The 15,291-nt window shown below is 46.4% G+C and overlaps 1 protein-coding gene across 11 annotated transcripts in view; it reads left to right on the forward strand.

Annotated features, from left to right (window-relative positions):
• Positions 1-15,291, forward strand: part of gro (TLE family member transcriptional corepressor groucho) — a 62,244-nt gene that overhangs the window by 28,650 nt on the left and 18,303 nt on the right. For 9 of the 11 annotated variants that reach the window (XM_034339539.2, XM_034339547.2, XM_034339548.2 and 6 more), the window contains 5 exons: positions 2,947-2,991; positions 8,665-8,727; positions 8,806-8,892; positions 9,063-9,095; positions 9,190-9,549. In XM_034339539.2, coding sequence (XP_034195430.1) covers positions 2,947-2,991; positions 8,665-8,727; positions 8,806-8,892; positions 9,063-9,095; positions 9,190-9,549 — 588 coding nt within the window. The remainder of the gene's footprint in view (positions 1-2,946; positions 2,992-8,664; positions 8,728-8,805; positions 8,893-9,062; positions 9,096-9,189; positions 9,550-15,291) is intronic. The other 2 variants (XM_034339542.2, XM_034339543.2) reach the window with 1 other exon arrangement.

Here is a 15,291-nt window from a genome sequence, read left to right on the forward strand (position 1 = left end):
ACACCGAGAGTTTCTCTTCATCCGATTATCGACTTGGCCCAGCGAACTCTTTTCTTCGTGTTTCGGACTTTCCAACGAACCAATATAACCTTCCACGGATGCGGCCAAGAAGCTATTTTATTACATCGTCGAGTCGAATTAATTCCCATCAGGGTCTGTCGATAACGCACAATTTACGTTCAATTTCTTCGTCGATGCCTTCTTTTTCGCGATACCGTTCTTCTATCTTTCATAAAAATCGATTTATATCCAGACGATCCGTGCCGTATGCACGTGCAATCTAAAAGTCGGGTTAATTTTATCGATATACGATTTCGATCGCCGATTCCTGTTTGAACGGGAATAAATTATATTTGCTTTCGGGTAATTCTTTTATTTCGCTCTTCTACGGTTCGTGTTAACCTTCCTTTATAATATAACGCAATAATAGCGTAATAACAATTACCCTACAATATCGAACGATGGTTTTTCTGATTATTACCTAAAGTTTTAAGGAACTTTATAAATTACAAGAAGGGTAAAAGATACCATTTCGAATTGCTTTCTCGTGTCAAGAGTTCGTGTTTCTATTATCGTCGATGTAGCGTGATTATGATATCACAACTACGTTTTCTCTGCCGCAAATTAATTTGATTGACTTCCGTTGAAGTGTAGGGTCAGTTGTGTCAAAGCGATGGATATTAATAAGACCGAAACCATTTGCATCTCGAACGTAATATCGTTCACTTTTTAACTATCCTTTCTGCGAAATTCGATTGCATGAAAAATTCAAATTTTATCAAGTTAAAAGCTGTTTCTAAGAGGCTCTAAATAATTTTTACAATTTGCAACACAGTCGAAGCGTATCGACGATTCTCGTGCATGCTCCACTTAAATTATCGCTAAGTAATGATCGTAACCCTTCGCATATTGTCGATCTACTTAAGTAATTGTCTACAAGAGGGTGGCGTTTAGTTAGTTGTCTGACAAACTTGATATTACGATATGAGGGTTGTAAAAGGTGTTATCAAAGAGGATGGTGAACGCACGATTATTGTTCTATGATCGCGATCATTAATACCCGAGGAATAAAATGAAATTGTAAAATTTTCAACCGAAACATCGACAGAGTAGGAAACGATCTGAACGTATAGCCTCTCGGTTTAGTTTCTTATCGGCCGTATCGTCGTCATCATCATCATAGGGCTGATCGTGATTATCGATTGCATTATTACGTCGGTATATTTCCGTGGCTGATGGTATCGATCTCTGTATAGCATCTGTCGGCCAGGGATGTGTGTGCTTTCTCTCGACGAGCGAAGCCAAGCCCCCGAAGCCATTCGTCCCGGAACGAGCGGCTAAAGGCGGACACGCAGTACTAAGCGACAGCCGCTAACCGATTTACGATCGCGCAAGCGCGCTCACGAATCGTACGATACGATGCACTTTACCGGAACGCAGGCTGGATCGAACCCCTCGTCCAGGCTCGAACGTGACTCTTCCTTTCTCCCGTTGCTTATCAGCTTACCTCTGTTTCGACGCCGCGCTGGATTACCACTTTTGACTTAGCCACTGGCTCGCACGATTGCGCTCTGTTTACTAACCCTCGGGCTAATTCGATGATGCAGTTCGATTCGCAATTCCTCCCTCTTTCCTCATTTATTTTTTTTTTTTTTTTTTTTTTTTTAATTAGACAATAGTTTTTGAAAATCGAGAATACGAGGTTAAAATCAAGGGATCAAGGGGTCGTTTCCAGCTTCATTAACAAATAGATCGTAAATCTAGAATATATCGATGTAAATTACTTATGTGATAAACATCGGAACGTTCATAACCATGCGGCGGTGGTGTCTCTGCCGATTCCTCTTCCTGCATGCCATCTGCTCGAACATTTTTACGAGCCATAATGCGCCGTAGAATAATCGTTTCTGTACGTAATGCGTCCCAGAACGGATGACTGGTACCCAAGTGACTTTAGCTACTAACCAATTTACGATCAGACGACCGTACCACGAATTGTATGTAGTTAACCCAATTGGAACGGTTCGGCTTCGGTCTTCCAAGGGAATCTTCTCGCAAAGTCTATTCATTCCGCGAACAGTCTCCTCGCTTTCCGCCTCCTTACACTTGAAAATTAACGACGTCGTTTAACATTCATCGATAGGTGACAGGTTCGCGGGAATAAACGAATCCCGACTTCTCCTCTCTCTGTAGTTCGACGTTCGCCAAGGCTCTTAGCTTAATCGATCGTGACACGAGATAGAAGAATACGTTGAAATTTATTCGATCGTCCACGCCATCGATAATCGATTTCAACCCTTAACGAGAAGTTGTTACATAATTAAGCGAACTGCAACGGTAATTTAACGTAGATCGCGAATGGTTGACGTTGAATAATTAGAAAATTGAAATAATAATAATTAGTAAAATTTTTCATTAATGCGCGAGGTCAGTTTCAATTTTGAACAGGAGTGAAATAACGCGTTGCACAAATTCCTCGCGGAAGAGACAAAAGTGGTCGGTTGATCCAGCTCGTTGACGGGAGAACGTTGTAATGATCCTTTCTTCTGTACGTAGCTCGCAAGCGGCGGAGAAAGGAGTGAAAGGGAACAGGAAGGGAAACAGTGGTACGGCGGTTCTCGTTTCGTCGAGATTTACGAGAAGCTTGTTGTATTTATTAAAAGTTTTCTGCCGACCGGGTTCCGTGCTTTCTCCGTGAAAACTCTAGACGGTCTGAAACGATATTGTAAAGAAACGGAAGTTAAGTATCGCTAATGAAAGGAGCGACAGAAAGGGGGAAGGTCGACAGAAACTCTTGGCCATTGTAGATTTACCGATGCTCCGCTGTTTTTTTCTAAACTCCGCTCATCGAACGTTGAGAAATATTTATTTACAACGAATCATCTCGCGATAATAAAACGCTTAACGTTTATTGTTAACGATCCTTGTTCTTTCTTTCTGTTTCAGTACTACGAAATGTCTTACGGCCTCAACGTGGAGATGCACAAGCAGGTAAGTCGATTCTCATCTCAAAACAATTCCATCCGCTGCTTATCGTTCGTATTCATAGACTCGGGAGGGTGCGCGTTTTAATCTTGTTGAAGGTAGTCTGAAACGCGTGCGAAAGTTTATCCTCCCTTTTGGCGAAAGTTCCCAGAACGAGAGACACGTTAAATCGGGAACGAGGGAAGCGCTTTAAGAGTGTCCGGCCGATTTCTATCGCGTTTTCCCAGGTAACCAGGGTAATTTAAGGATCAAAAGATTTCTCGTTAATTAAGTTCGGAATATGTCGACCGATCCTCGCGACCCTTCTTCCCCCTGTTGGCCGCAAAAACGAAAGGGGGTGCCGGCGCATCTGGCCCGGGAAATCGTGTAATTTTGGCTAATTAGGGGAAACAGAGCGGGCCATCGTTCCCCTCTGTCGACAATTTTCTTAAAAGCGACCGCCAGGGCGTCGAGGGGTTCGTTGCACGCGAACCAACTCCTCGAAAAGCGTTCAGGGTATGGGGTGGCGAGAGTCCTAAACTCCAAACAACCCTCCCTGACACCGACGAGCTGATATTCATTAGCATTAGCGGCCGATCATTTCTCACCCTTGTACCCAGGGGCGTTGCTTAATGGGGTGCAAGCCGGAGGGAGATAGAGTAGGGGTAGCATCGTCGAACAGGAGGCCGGTCCACCATTAAATCGGCGCGAAATTGCGTCCGGTGGTTCAAGTGGCAAACTAGTTAGCTTAGGATGCTTTATAGGCGGCGTTGTTATTGCCGTGTACGATTTGCGCTTCGAATTGATACGTAACCGTTGAAACGTGTTGCCGTTTAATCGACTAATTAACACACCTCTCGTTCTACTCTATTATCTACCGTTCGAAAGATATTATAGTTCGAACTCCTGATAGAAATGTTAGAATTATACTCGGTTCAAGAAGAAACTTGGTACGCTTAGTCGTTTTTAAACGATATACCTACTGTTTTATACTGGTAGACGGAGGGAAATGAGAATAAGTGGTTACTCGATACGATCGTATAATTGCTAATGGGCGCATAGAAGGGCAATAAAAGTAAGAGAGAGAAACGGAAAATCGTTGGTCGCCGGGAAATCAATCGCCGTCAGGCGTAGCGGCGACGACAAATTGCAGCTAGCTAGTGTAACACGGGGGGGCTAGTAAGGGTCTTCTATCGCTAATTAGAGGAGAAATGAAAAGTTATTGGTTCTTCGTTGATTGATTAATTAGTCGCGATAACTTTGCACTCGCGTGTTTACGGGCGATTTGAAATTGAATTTGTTTATCGATTCATTTTTATTCATTGCAACATTCGCGCGCTTCAAAGCCGTATAATTTGCTTACACATCAATCTGAATTTCCGGTATCGTTCTCCTTAACACCCCGAGCACTTTCTCCCCCTTCGGTCGGCGTATTAAGACGGCGTTCGAAAAAGAAAAATTGATTACGTTGCCACTTGTACGAATCTCGAGTTTTCCGTCTCCGCGCGTTCCCTCTTCTCTCGCTCTCTGTTTCTTCGTTTCAGTATAAAAGCAAGGTGGACGGAGAGGGGGTGGGGTTGGTCGGAGAACGAGAGAGAATAAATCACCCTCCGTTTGGTTGTCTCCGGCACTTAGCCGGCTTTCGAATCGCGGTCTTCGGTCCTCGCTCCTTTTCAATTTGAGCACCGAATGAAAACAATCTTCCCCTACGAGGTTACTCTTCTCTCCGTCTCCCTTTATCCTTTCTCCGTGCTCTTCCATCCTCTTCTCTGTCAACCTTCCCCTTCGTTTTTACCCTTTTTACTCGGCACACCGTTGGCGAGTCTCTCTGATTTCATCCTTTTCCTTCTATCGCAATCTCTCTCCCATTAGTCCGTCTATCGTTCCTTCCACTTTCTCCTCTTCTACTTTCTCCACCCTTTTCTCTAGCTGATAGGTCCTGCTCTCTCTTAGCATCGCCTCGAGTCGACATTCGGCACCCAGCCCACAGTTAAATCCCGCAACCACCATTTTACCACTCGCTATTCGACTAACTCGAATTTGTTGGCAATGTCCCAGTTCTTATACGAATCTTTCGCTCCTTTCGACCACCTCTCTTTTCCTATTGCTCTTCAAATAATTGTACGACGTGGCCTATACACGCGACCACCCCTACGGCTCGAATGCGGTCGTGTGCGCGGATACTCGTAGGAACCGATTCGATACGGGGACGCTTTTGTTAAGATTGTTGCGGTGCGATGACGAAACGACGATTCGAAATAGAAAGACCACCCGACGGTTTCAAGATTTTTATTCTTCCGAGGGATGATTACGTATTTCGTTGGGTAACACGTTCGCTGTTGATTAAAGGGGATGGATATTCGCCTCGTGTTTATTCCAGGCTAGTATTTGTGACATCGTTTACGGGAAGAGAGAGAGAGAGAGAGAAAAAATAATGCCACGAAGTCGGTAATTCAAAATTACAAGTTGAAATTCCGTCGTGACCGAACTGTACAGCGATCCGACGAACAATCCCTTACGCGAGACGGAGAAACGAGTTTTACGCTTGTCGCAAAAGGTAAAAAGTTTTATTAGTATGACGCGAGGCCGCCGCTGGCTGTGCTCGCTCGCTGCTGGAGCTCAATAAAGTTAAAAGTTCGCAGAGTCGAGCTAGCTCACGCCTCGGAGAATGCCATTTCCTCGCCAGAGACGTAATAATAATGGCATCGAAACGGCCATTCCTGGCTCATGATTAATTTGCCCTTCCGATTCTATCGATCGTTACTGATTTTTCAAAGGTTGTTTACGCGACAAACTCGCTCGATTTTCGCCACCGACGGTATCCAAGGGAGAAATGAGATTTCTACCAATGGCACGGGCAATAAAAGCAGGGGAAAAAAAGAGAGATCGCAAAAGTGGCAACGGTGGACAAGAAAAATATGAGGAGGAAGGATGAGACAAGATAAACGGTCTCGCGTGTTCGGAGAACAGTTGAGATTTAAGAGAGAACGGGGGTGGAAAAAGAATGCAAAAGCGACCGGGCTGGCGTGCAACGTTGTTTCCTTCGTGCAACCAGTCGTTGGATGGTTCGGCGAACCTATCCGATAACGCTTATCGCTTAATTGAAAGGCTTGTCTTCGGGACGCGAGCTTTCCTACTCAATTAAGCCATCATCTCGTGCAGTTTTCTCTTGTAAACGTTATACAGTTTAACGACGTATGAAAGTTGAGTGTAATGGAAACGATTGGACGTGGATTTTAGACGTGCTGTAAGCAATCGTCCGTTCTGAAGAGGCGTTTAGTGTCCCTGTGGTTCGTAAGTAGGGTCATAGATCCTTAGGTCTCCCTTCGAAATGCTTTCGGGTTGGTCGGTTCTCGAGGAATATTCGTATCGCCTTTGGCGTTCGTCGATACAAGAGTAACTATACCATTTCTCATCGCGGGTGCGCCCGGCGGCCGATAAAAAATGTGCAGGCTGACCAATTGCATATAACTCACCCTGCCTTTCCAGTTCTTCCTGCCTCCATCTATGTACATACCATATACGTCTATCTATCCGCGCGAGCGTCCTCTCTATTTCTCTTCTTTCTTTCCAGCCACCGTCTCTTTCCCGTACTCTGTCGCTTTCGGTACTCGGGGGTCGCTTTTCCAGCACTCTACCGTCCATATATACACATATTCCGCGATGGTGCCCGCACGTACACGGTGGCTACTCGCACGCGTATGCATGCTTACACGTACACACGAGCGGATGGTACACGCACGCGTTCCAGGGGTCGTGTATTCGAGTTCTTTTATTTGACCCTGCGGGGGTAGCAGAGGGTTGAGTTGAGCGAGCGAAACGAGGGTGCGGTGGGCTGGGGGCGATGACATCGATTTTTTACCCGTTGCTAATCTCAATGTTACCTCCTCCTACTCTATACCTCCTCTTCCTCTTCCTCTTCCTCCTGCCCGTTCGGCCACCTCCATCTATCCTTCTTTTTTTTTCTTTTTTTTCACCCTTTCCATCCTCTCGTCGACCCTCTTCGTTCTTCCTCTTCCCGCTCGCTCGCACTCTTTGCTTCTCCCCGCTGTTCCTCCTCTTCTTGCTCCGCTACCCTCGGACCATCCGTTCTGCGGGAAAATGTGCATGTGCATCGGGCACATTCGAAAAGGAATAACCATTTTTTCGTACCGGACAACACTTGCGCCGCGACGCCCCCGCCACGCAAATTCTCCTCGTCTCCCGTTCATCCTCCGCCTTCCCTCTTTCTACATTCGTCTCTTTCTCCTTCTCTCCTGTTACGTCCGTCTCTTTCCTGTCACCCGGCTACCCCCTATCTCTCGTTCTAGCCTCCTCTTTGTCGGTTTTTTCGTCGACGCTTTTTTTTTTTCCGTTGCACACCCTTGGTCTCCGCCACCACCCCCCGACTCAGACCAGGCGGAATCGAACTGACGTGGACGCGGCAGTTTTCCATCTTTCTGTCCCCCGTGGGAATAATGACATTTTTTCCTTTTTTCTTTTTTTTTTTACGATTCGGAACTGTAGGTGCGCGCCGAGCTACGCGTTTCTGCGACGTCGGCTATCTCGATGCAGAAAAACCACCACCGATATTGCGGTACACGTTACGATTTATTAACTTTTGGGAAAATTATGAGTCCATCAATTAGAAGGTTAATTTCTGTATCTAGAAAATTTTCAAAATATTATCGGTACTCGAAGATTAGCATCGAAGAAGTGATTTTTAAGTACCGGAAATCGAGGGAATGTAATTTAAAAGATAATCGATGCGTTGCAAATGAAGCAGCATCGATCGCAAATAGAGTATTAATTTAACAATGAATAATGTTGTTAGCTAGCTTCGATGCAATTAGACCGTTATATTGGCGCTTTGCGATAGCTAGTACGATTGTCGGTCGAACTCCGTAATGTTGATTACCGTACATATTTGATCGCATTCGTTGAATTATTGAAACTAATCTGTCGCAGCAGCATAATAGACGGGTATATGTATATGCTGTTTGCTAGCTACAATTTGATACAGCTGTTCACGATTGTTTTCCGTTCCGTACGACTTTTATTCAATTTTGTACATTAGCACTAAGAAAACTTTCATACATCTAATTGTCATTCGAATCTCTCGAGACAGTTACTTAACCGGTGCATTCGATTGTTCGCTAACTCGAACGGATAGTTAATAATTCCAGCGACATCGAGGAGAGTTTGATGACGTTTTACGTCGGGCTCGTTTCATTCTTTTGTAACGCGGTCACTGCGAATATCACATCACGTGGCCGTTCGTGTAATTGCGAATCGATTTAATAGACGCGTAATAATGAGTAACTGTTTTCCTTTCAAAGTAAAAGGGAGAAACTCACGTGGCTATGGAACGATTGTCACGTGTCCGTTGCACGAATTCACCGCTATGAATTTCATGAAGTTTTCACGCTGTTTTCGCGATTTTACACGCGAGCTGCTGTTCGATTTTTCAATTAATTCGTCGGGATTATCGGGACCCGCATCGAAATTCGGTATCATGGTAACAAGTTTTTTTTTTTTTTTTTGAAAATCGTAAACCCCACTACTATGATTACTTATAAACTCTGAGTAGTATCGTCCTACTCACAATTTTTGAATTAAGCGATATTACTTTACCGATCATTAGTTACAAGTATCACGAATATTATAAAAATGATGTTTGATTAAATTTACTTAATCATTATACGTTTGTCGTATTTTCAGACAGAGATCGCTAAGAGGTTGAACGCGATAATCGTCCAGGTACTTCCGTACCTGACACAAGAGGTGAGTCTTTGACTTTCTGTTTGGCACGTGTGCCGTACAATCTCACGATCGAGAGTGACAACGACGCGATAATGATAGCATGGCTTGCAGCATCAGCAGCAGGTGGCCAATGCCGTAGAGAGAGCGAAGCAAGTTACGATGACCGAGCTGAACGCTATTATTGGGGTGAGCTTCTCTACAATTGATTCTCTACTATTAACTTCTTAGTTTTGGCAAGCAGTTGAACATTGATATTGGCACAGTTTAGACAACTGCTCGCGTTACAAATTAATTCAACATAATTTAGGAGCAAGCAATCATCGGTATGTGTAACTATTGTGACATTCTTTTTGCAGCAACAACAACAACAGGGTCTACAACAACTACTGGTAAGTTTTAACAGCTATTCGTACGTTGACACTGATCGAAAACAACCCCCTAAAAAAGGGTACTGATCAACGCATATTTTATCGAATGTTACAGCAACAAATTCACGCGCAGCAGTTGCCTCACGGTGCGGTCGTCGGCGGTCTTCCGCCAGCGGGGCTGTTGGGTTTCGCAGGTGCGGCCGCGGCGGCCGCAGCCGCAGGGGTACCACCTCATCTAGCTCCACCACCGCATCCCGCGGCTGCGGCTGCGGTCCAGGCACAGGTGCAGGCACTGTTGAAACCGTCGGATCTGCAACAACACCGAGCGGCCGCGGAGACGCCCGAAGATCGTAAACCGATCGCCCTTAACGACGAACGACTACGGCGGTCCGTGTCGCCGCCCGAGAAATTCCGAAGCCGCACCCCCGACCTCGAGAGCGATCCCAAGAGGCGGAAGGAGGAGAAGCTCGGACACGTGAGTTTAATCCTGCTGTTGCTCCTCTTCGTACAGCGCCGCGTCGCGCCGCTTTTGTTTTTGCGCTACCCTTCGATCCACCTGTTACGCCCCATTTAAGAATCCACGCCGGAAGGATCTCACGCGTGTTTCTCCTTCGCCTCGTGCAGGAATTCTAGGGCGAATTCGGCTGGTCCATTTAGCCCGGGGAAAAGTTTCAGGTGTTTTAGGTCTTTGCTCTTGTAACACGGTCGCGGTTTCGATCAAAGGATTCGAGAAAGATTCAAGTTTTTATCGAAAGATGTTTTGTCATTCTGAATCGAAAATTCTTAGTACACGTTTGCGAATTCTATACGTTTCAAGAAAGATTGCAAAGTTTTCTCGTTTCGGATATACAATATTTTCCGTGCGTCGCGCTCTTTCGCTCCCGTGTACCAACGAAACAATACAAAGGCATCCTTATTTTACGCGTAGCGCGCTCTTGCAAGAGCACGAGGGAGAGCGATAAAGAGTGCTCCCTAAAAATTGGATTACTTTTGTCCGCGGTAAAATGGAAAAAGCGGGGACGGTAACACACGGCAAACGTTGTGTGTAGCATTCGTCGAGACTAGTCGCACGGTTTCTCCTTGCCGTCGTGGCTCCGTGAAATATCCATGAAAACACGCTCCTTTGTCAGGATCGCGAGGACAAAGTGCGCGCTAGCTGCGCGCAAGAGGGCGGCGACGCGAGGAGGCGCGTAATTAAAAACCGTGAAAACAGGCGAACTGCAGGCTGTCGCTTCGCTCGCGTTCTCTCACTAAATTGGATTATTTTTCTCAGCCTGCTTCCTCCTCACCGCCTCGACCTCTCTCTTTCTCTCTCGCCTTTTCCTCCCTCGCCACGGTTCTGCTTCCCGACGATTAAAATACTCCTTCTTCGCGAGTGTACTTCGTTTTACGCGTAACCCACCTTCTTCTCTTCGCGTTTCGTTCCTTCTTTCTACCCTTCAGCCGGCGGACCAGCGTCGTTTTCAAAAGTGACGCGTCGCGACGCGGTCAGCCACGTCGACGGCGGGCAGAGGAAAGGCGAAACGCGGAATCGTTTCGCGATGCCCGTCTATATTCCTTCCTTCGAGCGTGGGAATTCAAAGCCGTGGAAATTAAAGGGAGCTTTCCGTGGCGGAGCTCACCGACTCGGATTACCAGCTGCCGGGAGGGATTCTTTAAATTTTGACGGGACCGAATATAAATGGTTATTTACGCGGTAATTAGGGTGTTGGCCACGTTGAATACGCGATATTTCGTGACTCGTGTGCCACGTAAATGCACCGCCGACCTGCTGCCGGGATAGCTCGTAGGATACCGTTTATCCGGAGAATGGTACTTTTTTTTTTTCATTCTTCTTGTATATCTTCTCGTTTGTATTTTTTAAATTCAAATCGTGGATCCATATTTCTCTACCTACGGAGTGTACTGTCGGAGAATATCAAAAGTAAGGTTCAATGATTTTTCAACTCCAATACTGTGCCATAGAAATGGAAAATGGCAATAGAAAAGTCATCCGTCTGTACAACGATTCTTCCTGGAGAACTATTCCGCACCTTCGCGTTTGATTTTGATTTAAAAAGAAGTAACACAATGGTCTAATTATCACAAATTGATATAAAATTACAGAAAGAAAGAACAATCATTCACCCTTTTTATGTAGCACATTTGGCGAGCACTATCTACCCTTAAAGTACCGAACCCCTTTATTCTACCACTCTTTAGGTGACTTTTTTCTACGCTAACCCTGAATCAAGGGAAGCTTATGTTACACAAGACCACCGTACCTGTCGTGTTCAATTGTCGCATCGAACCACGAAAGTCTCAAGCAGAAACCCTAAGTCACGCTTGGTTCTCTCTTTTCGCTATCTCCTTCTCGCTCGTTCCTAACCCTTTCTATATCTCCATCATCTCCTCTATCTCTCTCTCTCTCTCTCTCTCTCGATGCCTGGGGAACTAACAACGCGTCGTTTACACGGGCAATCCCTCCAAGCCCAAGGGTGCCTGGAAGTTTGTTTGAAGTTGAGGCACTGACCGGACTCCGTCATCAACTCCATTTACCAGGGCGGCCGATGCGAGTATCGGCGTGTGAGTCGCACGAGGAAACAAGTGCAGTCGACCGACGGCGATCTATCCGCCCTGTCGCACATGTGTACCAACTGCTATTGCGAGCAATTGTATCGAGAATGCTAGTCGACATCCAGAAGGGTAGAAACCGAAATTCTCTGCTCGAAATTCAGGCTATCGCGTTGCGTTAAAAATCTCCACTTTCTAGAAAGTATACAGAAATATTACGTGCCGTGGGTGGCGCGGTATTATTGACTGAAGTAGTAAAGATAATTTGTTCTTAGAACTCGCGTGCAACGGTAAACCGTCCTTTTAACCCTTGAAAAGAAAGCTTGTTACGCATATGGTAGAGAATTCTACTGAAACTGATCGTTCAAATTGTTGTATAAATACCTTCGCTGAGGTGTTTTTGGCTAAGACGCGAATACAGAAAGTGACACGGCGTTAGTTATAGGCAAGGCACGGTGTCGTACAAGTGGAATTCTAAGGAGGCGGTTTGGTACGTTAATTTCGAACGTTAAAGCTCGCGGCATGTGACGCGTTATGAATGCAAGAGATATGTGAATTACACTCTATTGTCTTGAGGAGACCGTTCAGATCGTGTACAGGGGGCGGACAAAGGTTCGAGGTTTGAGGCGAGAGGGTATGTCAACTTTGGTCGTTGAAACTTTTACTCTGCGCAATAAAATACCCGCGCGTTTGTCTATCGATGGGTCGCTTTGTTAATCGCCTACAAGGAAAGTGAACGCGTTTCCCGGCGCGGTTCGTTTAAAAGCGTAACAGGTATTCGGACGAAAGGGGTTTCGAAACAAATTTTAATTTAAATTTCCCACACGATCAACCGGTTAATTGAATGAACAGCGCGCAACAAAGTTTCCTCGTTAACGATGCGCGGAATTACACGGTTACACGACGCTCTTGGTTACCGATTTCACGGCACTTTACGAGAAATCGATTCTTACCCGCCATTGATCTAGAAACAATTCCCGGGGAAATAGTTATCGGATGACAACGAAGGTTCACTTTTCTACGATATGAAGAAAAAACGTAAGAGTCGTTGAACAAACGATCGTTCAGGCTAGGTAAAGACGTTGGAAAGTGTCACAGCGTGGCAGGAGTAAAAGTCATGACTTTTAGTGTCACGCGAGAAGGTAGTATGTATAACAAGTACACAGAGAAAGAGGGTGGCGGGTAGAGAGGAAGAAACACAGACACAAGGAGACAGGGTGTCACGGATGGTCGCATGCAATTCACAACAGTCTACGAGCAGAGCTTAAGCGTGTTCCCTTGGTGGGTAACGTTCCGCCACGGTTCGTGTATTAGTGTCTCGTAGGACACGGACGGCGATGAAGAGAGAAGGGTATAACCGGAAATGAGTTCTCGCGTGTCCACGCTTGGGCTCTTGGAAACTACTATTCAGTCCCTCTTTCCTACTCGCCTCTCCGACGTCTCGCACCCCCTCTGAGAGGATTAGTCGTAGTTCTCCGCCGCTTCTGCTTCGCCTTCGACCCCTCCTACCCCCTAACAACCCCTTCTTCGGCTACGTAGGAAAGCATTAATCAAAGGAGCAGCGGTGCACCCTGTTACCGGCACGAAAGATGGAAATACCGCACACACGGCCGAGATATCACGGAAACGGGGTTAGGTTATGTTAGCCCCGTCCAACCACTGTAACCACCTTTGTCACACTGTCTCCCGCGCTGCCCTCAAGCCGGGAATAAAAATTCACGATCCGTTTTACACTTTCACGCGTTTCTAACAATGCGACTGTTGACGTATTCAAAAGAGGAAAAGTGTTATTGATTTTTTTCAAAATTATAATACTCGAAGTCTAATTATTTCATTTAATTGTTGTAGGACGATAATTAAAAGGGGTGTATATGTGACCATCGAAACCATCTAATCGAAACTCTCGTCATTGGGGGTAGTTAGGGTGGAAAGTAGGATGCGTTCGGAAGAACGGAGCTACGAAACATGTTACAGAAAATCGGGTAGAGTTTCGTGACTGTTGGTGGTGTGCGAGTGACCGACGGTGATTTCATTGACGAGCGCCGCGGTGCCCTCGCTGAAAATGCCTGTGGTTGAAAACGGGGATGGGCGAGTTAAGGTCGGTGGGCTGATACACGACCGTCATTACCCCCGGCAGTTTATTGGGCTTTCGTATCAAAGAGGGGGATTTTTATCGCGCGTTTTCGTCGATCGATCCGCACTGTTCGACGCGATTACGACAAAGGGCCGATCATTCTTTTCTTTCTCAGGAATCACTTTCCCCCTCATTCACGATGGTATTCCTTTCACGGTATTAGCTTCGAGTTAAATGTACTTTGCTCGTTTCGATTGTCATTAGAAGTTAGTCGATACAGAGCGATTTTTCGTGAATGAAAGTCTCGGATCGGGTTATTCGATGTCAAAGCAACATCTGTATTTTCAGTTTGCTTAACGAACATCGTGTTTGAAAAGTTTGCCGGAATGGCAGGAGCGATTCACGATCCGCGAAACGTTAACGAGCCACTACTGTTTGGGAAAAAAACGCGAGCTAAGGACAGGAGCGAAAACACTTTGTCCCAAGCTGGCCACGAAGAGAGATATACCACCCCCGCATGCAGATGCGTAGATTCGTCTGGTGGGAATGCAGCCTGTAGGAGGACGTTGAAAACGTGTTGGTGGTGGTAAGAGACGATGGAGGTAGAAGAGGAAGCAGAGGGAGGAGGATGGTTGAATTTTTCATCTGACCACGTCGAACCAATTAAAGCGGACCGCGGTACCTACCTCCACCCCCGACCTCTTCCACTTTTTTCGTTTTCTCTTTATTTCCGCCCCGCGTGCTGGCCTTTATCCATTCCATCTCGCTCGCTTCCCCTTTTCAACCTTCTCTCTCTCTCTCTCTCTCTCTTACACACGCGTTCGCTCTCGACCCATCCTTTCTCTCTATCATCCTTTCCATCCAGCAGGAGGCTCTCTTTTAACTCGTGTCTCCTCTTCCTCTCGTCTCTCGTAGCCTGTACCCCCGGCCACCAACGGTTCCTCATCCTCGGCATCCGCGTACTGCTCCTCTTCCCTCTCGTTGGCCATCTTCCTCGTTCAACCGCTCGTTCACTCTAGCGACTCGTTGGATTTTTTCGCGTCACGAGGCGGTGTAATTTATTTGGCCGAGCTAGGTACCCGCGGAGGTGGCCGAGGAAGGGCGACGCGATGCGATGGTATGGGATGGGTTGCGATGCGATGGGTTGGAGGAATAACCGGAGCTGGTGGCAGAGGTGAGGCGGCAACGGAGGTGGAGGTGACGCGGCTAGAATGAGAGTCCAAGGGATGAGCCGAAGAGAAGGGGGCTGGTTTCAGTTTATTTTGTGGGTCCTACCAACCCGCTCGTCACTGTCCAACCCCGTTCACCCTGTCCGCCGGCTGCCGCGTCCTTTCTTTTGCTCACATCTACGCAAACCTCGTTCTCTTTCTTCCCTCTATCCTTTCCTTCGTCCCCCTTTCGTTTCTCGACCGAACCGCCGTTGTTTGTCTTTCTTGTTTCTTCCTGACCACTTTTCCCCTCCACAGCTTTCTCGCTTTTTCGAATACAATCTCGTAGGTGTGTGCTGCTCCGTGTCATGGTACGCTCACCCTGTGCACGCGCGTGTGACGCGTATCTTGTCAGCTAGCTGTGCCATGGATGTAATATTAA

This window comes from Osmia lignaria, chromosome 10 (genome assembly GCF_051020975.1).
Source record: "Osmia lignaria lignaria isolate PbOS001 chromosome 10, iyOsmLign1, whole genome shotgun sequence".
NCBI classification, from domain to species: domain Eukaryota; kingdom Metazoa; phylum Arthropoda; class Insecta; order Hymenoptera; family Megachilidae; genus Osmia; species Osmia lignaria.